The sequence below is a fragment of the Corvus hawaiiensis genome, chromosome 21, assembly GCF_020740725.1.
Source record: "Corvus hawaiiensis isolate bCorHaw1 chromosome 21, bCorHaw1.pri.cur, whole genome shotgun sequence".
In the NCBI taxonomy this organism is placed as follows: Eukaryota; Metazoa; Chordata; class Aves; order Passeriformes; family Corvidae; genus Corvus; species Corvus hawaiiensis.
Genome location: NC_063233.1, coordinates 3,783,665 through 3,797,847, shown reverse-complemented (window position 1 = coordinate 3,797,847; position 14,183 = coordinate 3,783,665). Strand labels below are relative to the sequence as shown.

At 53.2% G+C, this 14,183-nt stretch overlaps 1 protein-coding gene across 9 annotated transcripts in view; it reads left to right on the top strand.

The window, feature by feature from the left end:
• Positions 1-2,386: 2,386 nt before the first annotated feature.
• ADAMTSL2 (ADAMTS like 2) overlaps positions 2,387-14,183 on the top strand; it is a 28,829-nt gene continuing 17,032 nt past the window's right edge. For 4 of the 9 annotated variants that reach the window (XM_048325316.1, XM_048325311.1, XM_048325309.1 and 1 more), the window contains exons 1-11: positions 3,232-3,267; positions 4,835-4,946; positions 5,800-5,942; positions 6,516-6,591; positions 6,976-7,078; positions 8,678-8,823; positions 8,926-9,049; positions 10,010-10,090; positions 11,233-11,408; positions 12,332-12,674; positions 13,366-13,747. In XM_048325316.1, coding sequence (XP_048181273.1) covers positions 4,836-4,946; positions 5,800-5,942; positions 6,516-6,591; positions 6,976-7,078; positions 8,678-8,823; positions 8,926-9,049; positions 10,010-10,090; positions 11,233-11,408; positions 12,332-12,674; positions 13,366-13,747 — 1,685 coding nt within the window. In that variant the 5' untranslated portion in view covers positions 3,232-3,267; position 4,835. Of the gene's footprint in view, positions 2,503-3,231; positions 3,268-4,834; positions 4,947-5,799; positions 5,943-6,515; positions 8,824-8,925; positions 9,050-10,009; positions 10,091-11,232; positions 11,409-12,331; positions 12,675-13,365; positions 13,748-14,183 lie in introns of those variants that run through there. The other 5 variants (XM_048325310.1, XM_048325315.1, XM_048325314.1 and 2 more) reach the window with 5 other exon arrangements.

The window sequence follows — 14,183 nt, the reverse complement described above, 5'->3', positions numbered from 1 at the left end:
GGGAGGAGGTCAGCGTGTCCTGCCTGGATCAGAGCTTGCTGTCACTCTCTGCTCTGGGCTAAGGAGGGAGATCCCTCTGCCACGGTGAAAGTGCCCCAGCAAAGGGATCCCCCAGGCCTCCATCAGTCCTGATCCTGCAGAACCCCGAGTTTCTCCGCTCAGCTGAGCATCCCTGGCTCCCACCAGCAGCACCAGTGCCCAACCCAGCGCTTTGTTGAACTTTCAGCCAAGGAAACTCCTTTCCTCCACAGGCACTTCTCTGGCCAAACCAGCAGCCAGTCGCCGGCAACGCTCCCCCGACTGGAGAAGGTTATTTTGGAGTGTCTGTCGCTGTTTTTTTTTTTGCACTCTGAATTCTGCACGGCACCGGTTTGGGATGGAAAAGCCTGGCAGCTGCCTGGGGCAGGGCTGCTCTGTGTCCCTCGGGGTGGCTGTCTGAGCAAGAGCCCACCGTGTCCTGGGGCAGTGCTGGAGGTGAATGCCCAGCACCCGGGTTGAAGTGCAATCCACCGAATCCACTGAAGTGCAGGATGCAGGGAGCAGAGCTGCATAAGGGACTCTCATCCAAATCCTAAATTTCCCTGGGAAAGTCCAACACGAGCCCTCAGTGACCGTCCCGGGTGGGAAAGCCTCTCGCTGTCCATGCAGGTGCATCTTGTCTCAATTTACTGCGAGCCCAAAAGCAGTAAATAACATCTGCAAATCATTTTGAACGCTCCTGCCAAAAACCGGGAGATAAAACCCGCTGTTGTCTGAGCCTGGCCAGCCGTGATTAATGCTGTACCTGCCGGCAGCGGCACCCACGGCCCCGGGGCTTTGGGGACAGCGCTGTCCCTGGGGATTTTGGGGGAGCAGGAGTTGAAGCTGCGGGGTTTGGCTGATGTGGAACTCGTGTTTCGGGTCTGGTCTCTGCTGAAGCTTGTTTTCGGGGCTGGTTCTGCTCTCATCGAGGCGATGGCATCGCTCCTGCTGATTTCACGGGGCCGGGCCGGGGCTGCGTAAGCTGCGCTGCCGCGGCCAGGGATAACACTGTGATTTATGGGAGCAATCAGTTGCCACTAGGAGCTGGTTAGGAATTTTCCGATGAAACGGGGATTGCGTCAGAAACCGCTGAGTCATCTCAACTGTTTCATAGAAAAAAAAAAAAAGTATATTAAAAAAAAATCCTTTGGCTTTGATGAACTTTTGGTGAAGTACAGACTGAATGTGTCTCGCCTGCTGCCGGCTCCCCCAGCCCTTGCCTCAGGATCAGCATTCCCACCCTCTGGCATTCCTCCTCCAGCCTGGGGCATCCCTGCAGCAGGACGGGGTGCGGGGTCACCCAGGGATGGGATCTCCTGGGGTGCCACCTCCTGCCCAGCCCCAGGGCTGGGGGGATGCCGGGGCTCGCAGGGACCCAGGCTGCTCTGGCGTTTTCAATGTGAAATAATTCGATGCTTTTAAAACCTCTCGTGTTCAGACTTTTCCCTCCTGGTTGTTCCAAAACGGAAAGGGTTTTCTCCTGCATGTCTCGGGCTGGGATATTTTGAAATGCAGGAGCTGGGTGAACTCAAGTGCTAAATTTTCCCAGTGTCCTGGTCACAGCCAACCGATGGAAAATTGAAAGTTGCAAATCAACCTGGCTGGGTAAATTAGAACAGGCTGGCAGACATTTAGCCAAACAGAAAAGGAGACTTCATTTCCCATGTAAATTTTTTGGGACGGATTCTCTGTCACACAGACATCCCTGCGAGGACTGGGTCCAAATTCACAACGCCGTGGTTTCTGCAGGGTGCTGGGAGCTGTGAGGGACACTGTGCCCCATGGTGGGCGGACAGTCACCTCAGGGCCCTGCAGATGGGTGCTCCTGGCCTATGGCAAACGATGACAGGGCTGAATGTTTTCACCAAAGGCCAGGAGCAGGCAGTGGGACAACCTGCAGTGATGGCTTTGAGTGCAGTGCCCTGCTGGGAGCACTGGTTTTGCCCTGAGCAGGGCAGGTCTGGGAGGGAAGGAGGAAAGGCTGGGGCTGAAGCATCTCTGGTGGGACGGAGGAATGGTTCAGGTGGGCAGCTCAGAGCTGCTGGGGTGTGCACAGGAATGTGTGTCACCACATTTGACATGCACAGACCTCAGAGAACAGACTCATATATCATATATCAAATATAGGTTGCACACACTGTAGCTGTGGCCTTCTTCTCCCACAGGCTTTTCTCCCTGACACACAAACACGGGTCAGACACAACCCGTGCTCGGCTGTGCTGAGCCAGGGGGTTTGTCTCCATCCAAAATGGCTCTTGACGTGCCCCAAACCGATTTTCTGACCCCATTTTCTGCGTGGCAGAAAACTGTTTCAAGCAGCAAGACTGGCAGCGAGCTTTAGCAAACAGCACCAAAAGCACAGGACCCTGAGGATCTGGTTCATTTTTCAGCAGGAAGTGAAATTCAAAGCCTGGCAGACCATATCCAGCCATTCCCCCGGCCATCCCAGAGGCAGGATGTGGCTGCACACTGCCCATGGAGGTACCGGGAGCTTTTTGGTGGCCTGCGATGATGGGGTGGGAGGAGGGGAGCGGGCAGCCGGTACCGTTCTGCCGCCCGAGGAGGGGAGCGCAGCATCCTCCAGGGGTGCCGGGGCTGGAGAAGTGCGAGATCCTCCTGGGGGTCCTGGGGAGGGGAGAGCAGCATCCTCCGGGGACTACCGGGGTAGGGAAGTGCAGCATCCTCCCGCGCCTCCCGGGGAAGGGAGCACAGCATCCTCCGGAGGGTGCCCGGGCAGGGGGGAAAGCGGAGGAGCATCCTCCCCGGGGGATAAGCGGAGCATCCTCCCGAGGGTCCCCGGGCCGGGGGAGCACAGCATCCTCCCGAAGGTGCCCGGGGGGGCCCGGCGCTGCGTGGACCAGCGCGAACGCATGCGTGCGGTGCGGGCTCCCCCCGCCTGTGCCCCCCCGGTCTCGCCTCAGGAAACCGGCTGGCGGCCGCGGGCCGGCGCCGGGGGAGGCGAGGGGTTAACCGGGGTGGGGGCATCCCGGGCCGAGAGGTGTGAATTCCGCCCGCTCTCCCCCCTGCCTCCCCCCCGTCGCCGCTATAAGAGCGGCCGGCGCGGGCTGGGGGGAGCCACTGCGGCGGCTCCTCCTCGCTGGAAGCCCCGGCGCTTTTGGCTGCCCTTTGAAGTCGGAGAGGGAGAAGGAGGGAGGGAGCGTCTGGGGCCGCCGCTGCTCCGCTCCGCGCCGCCGCTGCTCCCGCCCGGCCCCGGAGCATCGTCCTGCCCGGCCCCGCCGCCGTCAGGTACGGCCCGTCCCGTCCTGTCCTGTCCCGTCCTGTCTCACCCTGTCCCGTCCTGTCCGTCCCATCCCGGCCCCGCGGGGGTCTCATCCCGCCGGACCCTTCCCCGCTGCCCGCCGCGCGGCGATGGAGCCCCGCATCCCGGCTCCGCATCCCGGCTCCGCATCCCGGCTCCGCATCCCCGCCCCGCATCGCCCTCCCGCCGCCCGTGCGGGGCTGCGCCGGTACCGGCTCCGCGATGCTGCTCGGCGACATCCCTGCCCCCTCCCTCAATTTTCCTCCTACATTTAACCACGCAGCCCCGAGCGCCTGTAGGATAAACTCCGAGCGCGCTCTGGTATTGGCTTCGAGTCAGGAGTGTCTGGGAGCCTTAATGAGAACCAAGTGTAAGGCAAGGCTCAGCCACCTGTCCGCGGGATCCCCGGCCAAGCGCTCCGGGCTCCCATTAATCAATGGATCTGCCTCTTGGAAAGTCTCTTTAGCATGCTGGACCTCTCCCCCAGGGCGATTACAGAGCGGATTTGGGGACCTGGAAGCCCTCTGGTAATTTTTCTAAGCCAGGCAGCAAAGCAGGGTTGGTATTGCCGTCAATTCTGTGATTTCAAAACCGCTACAAAAACCTTTGCAGTGAGAAAAAAAAACACAACCAAAAAACCCCCAAAAAATCGGGTAGGAAAGAAGCTCTTTATATTGCAGGTCTGCAGTCCTGCCCTTTCTCCCCAGGAGCAGCACCTCTCCCACCCCCCTGCTTCCCGAAGATACTGTCTAGCTGCTTTTCAAGGGAAATTAGCTTAGGGGAGGATATTTTTTCTTTCTTTTTCTTACGGACATGGGCTGCTTTGATTGCCTGGAAGCATGATTTCCTGAAACCTGCTCCTTTCTGGCTCTTGCAGGGAGGTTCACAATAAAACGTATTGTGGTTTTGAGCTGGGTTTTATTTAAGAAAATGCCATTCTGGGTTACTCTCTTTCATGAGGCAGATGGAGAAAGAGATGAAAGGCTGACACTTGGGATACCTAATTTCTGCTCTTTAATTGTGGGTCGTGTCTTTTCTATAAGAAAATTCTTCTCCCCTGGGAACCGAAGGGAATTGGAGTGGAATAAATGAAAAAAGGAGAAATAATGGCTGTTAATTGCATTTTTTTGTTTTTGAAGCCTTTCATGTCATTCTTCCAGGAGCGGTCCTGTAAATAGGGATATTTAAATGCACTGCTTTTATAGATCCAGGAACACTTCTGGTTACTCACTGTGCAGCGCTTCGGTGTGAGCCAGGCTCTCTTCCAAGACAGGCTTGGAGCGGTGTCAGGTGCAGCCACTGCAAACCAGTGCAAAGTTGTGGTTTGACAGATCAAAACCGAGTTGGGAAGTGAACCTGTACCATGTTGATGCTTCTATTAATTAAATAAAACTCCAGGCTCAAGCCCCTGCAGTCACTGGTGGTCGGTGTCACCGAGCTGAGCAGGAATGCTGGAGCAGGCAGGAGCTGTGGAACCCAGGCAAAGCAGCCCCTGCTGCTGGTCATGGGGCTGGGTGGGAGTTGTGCTCAGTGCAGTGTTTGGTTGCTTTCTAGGATGAAGATATCCAAGTGGAGGTGGAGCAGCATCTCCCTCAGTGCTCAGTTGCAGCTGAAAGGCACTCTGGCCCTTCTTCTTGTGGGCAATGTTGTCTTTGTCATAGCACAGGTAATGGTATCACGTTTCAGGGGGTCTCTGGGCTTTAAAATGCTCTGGCATCTGGGGTGGGAACCCCCTGGACTTGCAGAGCTGCTCAGTGCATGCACAAGGTCTCCAAAAATTGTGAGGGCTTACGATTTGCCTTAACTCTTTAGTCTGGGTTTAAGCTAAGTTGTACTGTCCATGGCTCAGAGCACTCACAGAGCATTTAAAGGACTCTGAAAGCCATGCCCTGCTCTTGGGTGAGCATCACGCACTCCCTGCAGTGCCTGGAGCTTTCATTTGCTTTGCATGCAACATCTGCAGTTCCTTTGCCCTCTGATGCATGGTTACAATGTGGGGTGGGAGGTGGGGGTGTCAGGGACCCTCCTGAAGTGACAAACCTGTGCTTGCAAAGAGAGCACACGGGCTCCTCCAGCCTGCTGGCATCCCCTGGCACCCACTGACGGGCTCTCCTGCTGCAGAGGGGTTTTGCAAGGGTTTGCTGAAGCTCCCAGTGGAGCTTTCAGCTGCAGCTGTCTCTCCAGCTCCCTGAATTCTCTGTTGAGCAAAACTCAGAGAGCACCAAAAGTCTCAGAGAGTTTAGGGTTGTTTGGGAACTCAGTTTTGCCAACTGAGCGAAACAATGAGAATTTCCTTTCCTGAGGAATCCCAAATATTGCCACTTCATTCCAATTTTGTAATGAAAACACAATTGCAAGAATGCAGGGATGGAAACCTCAGGCTTGACCTCAGCTGGAGAAGGCAATGCCCGGGTCGAGTGGGGCAGGCCGGGAGGGGGGAGTGCCCTCAGTGTCCCACCACAGGCTCTGAGGTTTGGATGTGACTCCTGCTCCTCTTTCCTCCCCCGTGCTCCGAGCAGGACCTGACACAGACGTCCAACAGCCTGGAGGAGGGGTCAGATGTCACTGCTTACTGGTGGGGAGAGTGGACCAAGTGGACAGCGTGCACCAGGACCTGTGGGGGAGGTGTCAAATCCCAGGAGAGGCACTGCCTGAGGCAGAGGTACAGCACCCACGGGCTGGGGAGGGGGGTCTGCAGCTGGCTGACCCAAAGGTCATCACTCAGAGAGAAGCACTGATGGAAAGGTGTGTGGCAAAGCCTGCTTGGGCAGGAGGTGATTCCCTGAGCTTTGGGCATCCCTGCCAGGAGAAACCAGCTGAGGAATTCCTGTGCTGGCCCTGCAGTTTCTCCAGCACGGATTAGTGCAGAGAGGCAGCAGACACAGACTGAGGCCGTTCTCAAGGTTTTGGGGCACAGCAGTGAGGACCCCCTGGTGCAGGGCTGGTTGGTGATTCCATCTGCTTTGTGCCTGGCTCTGCCCTCTCTGGGCACTGCAGTTGCCAAAAGCCACTTTGTAAACCTTGTGCCCAGGCCCTCATCCCATGATACCTCCTGGAATAGTTGATGATGCAGGGAACAAAGCCACAGAGGCCTTTGCTGCCAGCTCCAGGGAGTCTGATAGATCTCTCTGTGCATCTGCTGTGTGGACACTGACCTTACTGAGGCAGAGATAAATCTATTTAAACAAGGGGAAATGATTTCTGCCCCCTGTCTAACCATCATGTCTTTATTCAGAAGGAAGTCAGTGAGTGGGCTGGCTAATAAAACTTGCACTGGAACATCCAAAAGATACCAGCTCTGCAAAGTCCAAGTAAGGATATCCTTTGTCTTGTTGGGAACACCTGGTGTGGAAAGTCATGTATGGCATTTCTGGGTCCCTTGGAGAGGGAGCACCCCTTGTCCTGTAGCTGTCATCCTGTTGCCCCTCCAAGCAGCTGGGAGTTCCCTTCTTTGGTGCCCATCAGCAGTGTCTGGGCTTTGAGCCTTTTGCCTGTGCTGGGGGCCATAAAACCAGAGAGTGGCTCTGGCAACATTTCTCAGGGGGTTCCTGCAGTGGGGGGAGGAAGAGGAGGAGGAGGAGGATGTGGCCCTGGCTGGGGAAGGTGATGGAAACTCTCCTTGCAGCTGGTGGTGATGTGCCAGAAACCTTTCCCGCACTTTGTTTCCGTCAGGATGTTAATGTATCCCATTCTAGGAGTGCCCTGTGAACGGAAGGAGCTTTCGAGAGGAGCAGTGCTCGTCATTTAACTCCCATGTGTATAATGGCAGAACGTATCAATGGAAACCTTTATATCCTGGTAACAAGACATTCTTTGTGTGTTTCATAATGCTCAGCCAAATATTTTGATAGTTATGATGCTACAGCCTGCAGGAAGGCTCCTCCTCTGCTGTTTTAAAGTGGTGTTTTGGAGGCACAATCAGCTGTCTCCCGAGTTCAAAGGCTCGTTGAACCTGCGGGGTAGCTTGAAAATTAAATAACAACATGAGTTCATGTCTGTAGCCTGTGTTGGTCACAGCTCCCAGGGACCAGAGGCTGCAGGAGGATGTGAGAGCAGGGGTGATGGGCTGTGCTGGCAGGGACAGTCGGGCTCACCCAGACAAGTGTCCTTTGAGCTGGGGCCTTTGCTGGCTGTGCTGTTTTCAGTGACATTTGTCTCTCCCACGCCCTCTGTGTGCTCTGTCAAATGTCACCGAGATGCAGTCAGTCACTTTGGTCATCTGGGGTGAGCAAGAACTGCAGAAACAACTTGGGACTCAAAGACTGAGATTTTATTGAACTTTCAGGCACTGAACTCCCATCAAAATCAAGCATTAAACACAAACCAGGCCAAGCTTTAGAGTTACTGGGAACCCAGGATCCTTTTCCTGGGCAGGCTCCTGAGCTCTGGTTCTTCAGATTCACATTCGGGTGCCTAAGAATAGAGGTGGGATCTACTGCAACTGTATTTTAGGGGTTTCTGTACACACCTAGGAACGATTATCTTCATCAAATCATTTTCCCTGTGTACCAAGCCCCTGGCTCACCAGCCTTGGCAGGGACAACAAGGTAGAACTTGGTCCATGAGCTATTTCTCCTTGGTGGCTTTTGTCCCTTGAAGGTGACAATTTCCTTAAGCACATTTGCTGTTCAAGCTGACTCACCAGAGATGTTGCAGGGAATTGTTTTGTGTTCGAGCAGGCGTTCATGTGGCTCCTGGGAGATTTGCAGCAGAATGTTTTGACACTGATGCTGCCTTGCTTGGGCGTGCAGGCCAGGGGGGTCTCTGGTTGCTCAGGAGTTGGTGGAGACAAACACATGGCATCGGGTTCCTGATGCAAATATGCATTTGTCATTTGCTTCCTGTGGATATTATAAGATGTGGGATTACTGTGCTGGTGGGTGCTGCCAGCCAGCTGTTGTCTGCAGAAAGCAAAGGGTGAATTAAGTCCATCTCGGGTGAATGTTTATGGAAGAGTTAGAGATTATAAAAGGCTCTAAGTTGCTACGGTTTTGAATGTAGTCTTACACCAGTATTTCCAACAACGCATCTGTTAATTTAACTCCCGTTGCTCTGTGAACATGCATGTTGCTGTGTGGGGTACATATATCACACTGCAAGTCCTTGCACAAAGCAGGGCTGCTGCCTCAGTGCCTGCCCTGGGCTGGTGCTGGTGATGCCCCTGGCATCCCTGGGGCATCTCTTCCTGCCAGGCTGTGCAAAGGCTGTCACACTGTCCAAGTGCCATCTCCCATCTAGCCTGAAACACAAGAGATGGCAACTTCTGAACTCTCACTGCTCTGCAGTTGTGCTGGTGCTGTTGTTGTTTAGCTTGGCAGAGATTCACTGGTTTGGGTAGGATGAAAGTTGTGGTGTTTCTGCTGTTTTTGAATCTCTCTTTATATCCTTTCCCCTTAGATGACTATGTTCACATTTCTAGCAAGCCCTGTGACCTTCATTGCACCACTGTGGATGGCCAGAGACAGTTAATGGTTCAGGCCAGGGATGGAACATCCTGCAAATACACAGATTTCCGAGGGGTTTGCGTGTCTGGAAAATGTGAGGTTGTTAAACATTATAGCAAAAATATTGTTAGTAGCATTCAGAGAATCGCAGTGGGTGCGACGTTTGCCTGACCCTCAGTGCTCTGTCTGTGCATTTTTTAGCCCATTGGCTGCGATGGCATTCTCTTTTCCACCCACACCTTGGATAAATGTGGAGTTTGCCAAGGAGATGGGAGCAGCTGCACCCACGTAACCGGCAGTTACCGGAAAGGAAATTCTCATCTTGGTAAGGCTTTGGGGACCAAGGGCTTTAGTTGAGAGGGCTGGGTTTAAAATGGACTCTTTTTTTTTGGTAAATTGCTTTCAGCTCTTACCAGCTGCCCAGCTTCAGTTTTTCCCACGTGTTCTATGTGTGTTAATGCCACTTGTGAATCTGGGCAGAGAAAACCTTCTTTAAAAAAAAAAAAACCAAAACAGGAAATTTGCGTGGTGCTTGTCAGAAACCAGAGGTCTCTGATGATGAGTGGTGCAAAAGGGTTATGCAAGAGGCTGGTATCTATTTTAGTCTTTTTTAGTCATTTAGCCAAAACCAGGACACTCATGACCCAGTAAAACTAGAAATAAACTATTTGTAATAACAGGAAGCAACAATATCTTGCAAGACCAGGATTTCAAAAATTGGTGTGATGTAAAGCAGCAGAACCTACATGTCCTAAATATAACAATCTAATTCAGGAATTATGATTAATGCTCTCTGAGATGGAGCAAACTGCAGGAACTTCAGTGCTGTGGGAGGGCTTGTCCTGTCCCATCTCTTGCCTGGTGCTAAGCAAAGGGGAGTCAGAGGAGGAACCAGCTGTCAGCTCCTGCTGGGGTTTTGGGAACGCTGGCTAACACAGGGATCAATACTGAACCACAGAGCAGCTTCTCTAGCTAATAAAACCATCTGCAGATGTATTCTCTTACACCAATTTAGATAAACAGGATATTCGTGCATGTAAGGATTGAATCCTTTCCCCCCGTGGATGTGTTTTCCCTCCGTAAACCAGGACACAATTCACACATTTTTCTCTTCTATCACCGATAAGCTCCTGTTTGCAGACCAAAACACGAAGGGTTGGGGTTTTTTAATCCATAACTCATTAAAAGTGTGGGTCCAGGCCAGCGTGTTTGATAGGTTGCAGCTCTGCCTGAGCAGTGCTTCGCTCAGATCGCTGGTTCCAAAGATCCTTTCATTAATCCATAGGCTATTCCCTGGTAACGCACATTCCCGCCGGAGCGAGGGATATCCAGATAGTGGAACGGAAAAAGTCTGCAGATGTTCTGGGTGTGTATAACCTCTTGGTACTTCCCTAGGATGCATGCCTATGCTGGTTAATGCTTTTTCCAATGCGGAGCTGGATGTAGTTTTGTCATAGAATCACAGAATATCCTGAGTTGGAAGGGACCCACAAGGATCATCGAGTCCATTTGTTGCAGACATGAGCTAAATCCGTAGGCAATGTAAATCCAACCGTGTTGTCCAAGCCAGGGTGTTGCTCCTCTCTGCAGTCTGAACACCTGGGCTGTTTTTGTCAACATTTTGATTGCTTTAATGCAGAAAATGTTGGTGAATATTGTTGGGATTTCAGTGGGGTGTGACAGACGCCCTGGTGCTGGATCACAGATGGCCAAGTGACTTCACCTCTCTCGTGATCCCCTTGGCTTTCCCTCGCTTGGGGAATGTGCAATGACAACAGCACCAAGGGGATGTGAGCTATGTGTGGCCTTGCTGAAGTGTTGGTGACCACACCACCCATCTCACAGGGGAGGTGACAGAGCTGCTCAGGGGCAGTGTGGAAAAATCCAGACTTGCCAAAGAGAAGCACGTTTGCTGCCTCAGAGGCTTGTGGCCTCTGAAAGGTGGCTGCCCCATCACTGGAAGTGTTCAAGGCTGGGTTGGATGGGGTTTTGAGCAGCCTGGTCCAGTGGAAGGTTTCCCTGCCCATGGCAGGAATGAGAGGAGCTCTAAGGTCCCTTCCATTGCAAACCATTCTAGGATGATTCTATGAAAGAAAAAGGCTTGATGTGGTGAACAGCTCCCGGGCTAGCTTGGGGCGACCTGTCTTGGGCCACTGCTGGCTCAGGGGGCATCAGCTCCCAAGGAGGCAGCTCCTGCCCTTGGCTCTCTGCAGAGCTGGGACTGTTCAATGTCCATGCTGGGCTGGTTCCCAAAGGGTGACAGGAGCCAGGGGCAAGTGTGAGCCCCATACCCAGGAGTTTGCAGTGTGGAGGGACTCGCGGCCCAGAACTCTGGGCACGTCCTCACATGGTGCGTGCTGCAAACAGGTGACCAGCGCATTGTCACGTAGGAGAATCCCTTGTTTTATTCCTGTGACACTCTGATTTTACCCCCTGAACGAACCAGGGGCAGCATCCAGAGCTTTGCTCCTGCACGTGACGGCACTGACTGTTCTCTCTCCTTTGAAGCTGTGGCTGATGAAGCCGGGTACTATTTCTTCAACGGGAACTATAAAGTTGACAGTCCAAAGAACTTCAACATTGCAGGCACGGTGTTCAAGTACCGCCGGCCCATGGATGTGTACGAGACCGGGATCGAGTACATTGTTGCCCAGGGACCCACGAACCAAGGGCTGAACATAATGGTGAGCTTTGACTTCTCATGTTCCCAAGCCTGGGGGTGATGGGAAAGAGAAAATCCACCTCGGATCGAGGAAGGGGTGAGCTTGGGAGCAGAATCCTGCCATGGTTTCACATGAGGAGGGGAGTGACTCTTCCCAGTTCCTCACCCAACCCTATTTTACTTGTGTCAGTGCTCTTGGATTTAGGCAGGGCTCTGAGTGGTTGAACGTGGGCTTGGTAACTCCTCTCTGCAGGGAGAAGATGCCTCAGGCACTGTGAGGGGATTTCTCTCCTACTCCTTGGCATTTTTATCCAAGTTACCTGGCAGGAAAAGCAAAAATAAGAAACTGGGCCAGTTTCTTAGACAAGTGCATAAAACTTTAACCCCAATTCTTTCTTGAAAGCAAACCACATAAAACCAGGTATTTGGAGAAAAGGCCCTTAATTTTCTTCTGGGCAGCCAGCCAGAGCCCAGCTCCCAACATCTTCCATGTTAGCCCCAGGCTCTTCTGGAAGGGGAAAGGATGGTTGCTTGGGTGCTTAAAAAGCTTTAGACCACTATGAGGTTGTCTCAGCTGGGAGTCCCCAGCTCCAGTGGGATGTAGGAGCTGCAGGGGAGGGGTGCTCCTCATAAAGCCACAAAAAGTGGCTTTGCACGTGATAGTCAGGGACTTGTGAAGTTGCTCCCCCAAGCCTCTGGTCACTCAGTGGCCGAGGATGAAGTGTGACCTGTGGCTCCTGAGCTGGGGTTAATCCCCACTGCAGCACCGCCAAACAACCCTTGGAAAATGGTGCTGGGCTCCAGCAGGAAGAAGTTGGCACTGTGAAGGAAAACAGACTGGAAATAGCAAAATAGATGCTCCCCAACTGTCAGGTCCAAGATGAATCCTGTGCCTTGCGTGCCACGAATTCCCTGCACCCGCTAAGAGCTTCATTTCTTTGCTAGGTCTGGAATCAAAATGGCAAGAACCCATCCATCACGTTTGAATACACTCTCCTGAGGAAGCCACACTCAAAAAATCTGCAGCCCATCTACTACACCTTCTCCGAGTCGGAGAGCGAAGAGAGCCGGGAGTTCGATGGAGACGTGCCATTGGGCTTTATCCAGCACAATGCAACCTATTTTGGGAAAATCTCCAGGGAAAGGATAGACTTGGAGAACCAGGTGTTTGGAAGGCAGGACACGGAGGAAGATTTAAACTTGAGCAAAGGTCAGGAAACCAATGAGGTCTATGAAAGAGCAGAAACAATTGACTGTGAGCCAAAACTGAAGGGCAAACAACCCCAAGGTAAGGAGGAGACTTGGGCCTCACTGTTCTGCTTCTCAGAGCTCTTGTTGAGAAACGCTCTGTTTCTACCTCTGGTGGTTCTGCTGGTTTGTGTTTTGGAAACTTCGGAAAGTTCTTTAAAACATCTCTGCTCACAAATCCTCTTTGCCCTTCAGATTCTGGTTTCTGGTGGGGGCGTGCGGGGGGTGGACACCGGGTGAGATCTCCCTGCTGGTGCCCTGCTGTGCTTTGCCTCATGCCAAGGACAGGAGGGAGCCCTGGGTGCACAAAACTCCCTGTCACAACATCTCCCATCACCTCCCACTCCTCCAAAGCCCCCAGCAACTCCTTCCCATTCGAGTCCCTTGGTCACCCCACCCCCAAAGTGCCTGGAGTGCTTTCCCAGCATGGCTGCATGGGCTGTGGGGCGAGGAGGACACCTTCCTTTCACCTCTGCTATTGCTTTGGGCAGTGCTGGCGGGTGCTGAGCTCCCCTCTGGCCACACCATAGCGGGATAAGCCCTCCCAAAGCTGCACACCCTTGAGAACCCCATGAGATTCCCCCTCCCCAGAAGCCAACCCCTGCCTCTTGCCCCCCGTGTGGCTGCTCAGGCTCCGGCGTGTCCCCGCTGCTCCGGGCTGCTTTTCCCTCCCAGCCTCGATGCATTTTGTGGTTGTCACTGTGGTTTCCCCCCTGTTGGCTCCAATCTAGATTCAAACGTAACCAGGTCTACTTACCAGACAGACCATGACGACAGAGACCTGGAGCCCAGGCTCACCTCCAGGGAATTCCTTCTGGAGAACGCCATCACGGACAAGCTGCTGGACAAGACCTCGGACTCCAAGGAGCTGGTGCTCAACATGACCATGAACAGCATCTTTGCCCAGGGAGACCCGATCAACTCGGTGGGGTCACCCATCGACAGCCTCTACGTGGACTACGAGGACACCGATGGCCTCATGACCTACTCGGTCAACAGCACCTACATGGAGCTGAGCAACGGCAAAGCCACCAACACTTCTGCAGAGACACCGTTTTCAAACGCCACCGTCACCATGAGCAGCCCTCAAGGGAACAGAACCCACAAAGCAAGGTAGGAGATGTGCCTTTAATTACAGTAAATCCAATTTATTGCTGTTCTCGACCCGTAATAGCCCTGTGCTCCATGCACTGTTTCCATTTCTTTGGAAGCAGGAGGTAAGTCGGGGGTGGGATGGTGAAAACTCTCTGTTGGGAGTTAATTTGGAAGGAAGGGCCAGAGGTCTGGGAGCAGAAAGTCATGAGAGCATTTAAGCAAGAGGAAAACTCAGTGTCCCCCTTGGTGGGCCTCGGTTGGGAAGTCCAAGCTGATATTTGTCAGCTGAGACCTTGCTCTCTGCTGTCACATCTTCTTGTCAGAGCCATGGCCATAAAGAATCCTCTTCCTTCTGCCTTCTCTTGACGTCCTGCTCCCATTCCCCAGCCCCTTGCTCCGAGTTCTGATGCAGCAGAAGTTGGTCCTGGCCCCTTTTCACCCACCCTGTTGAGTG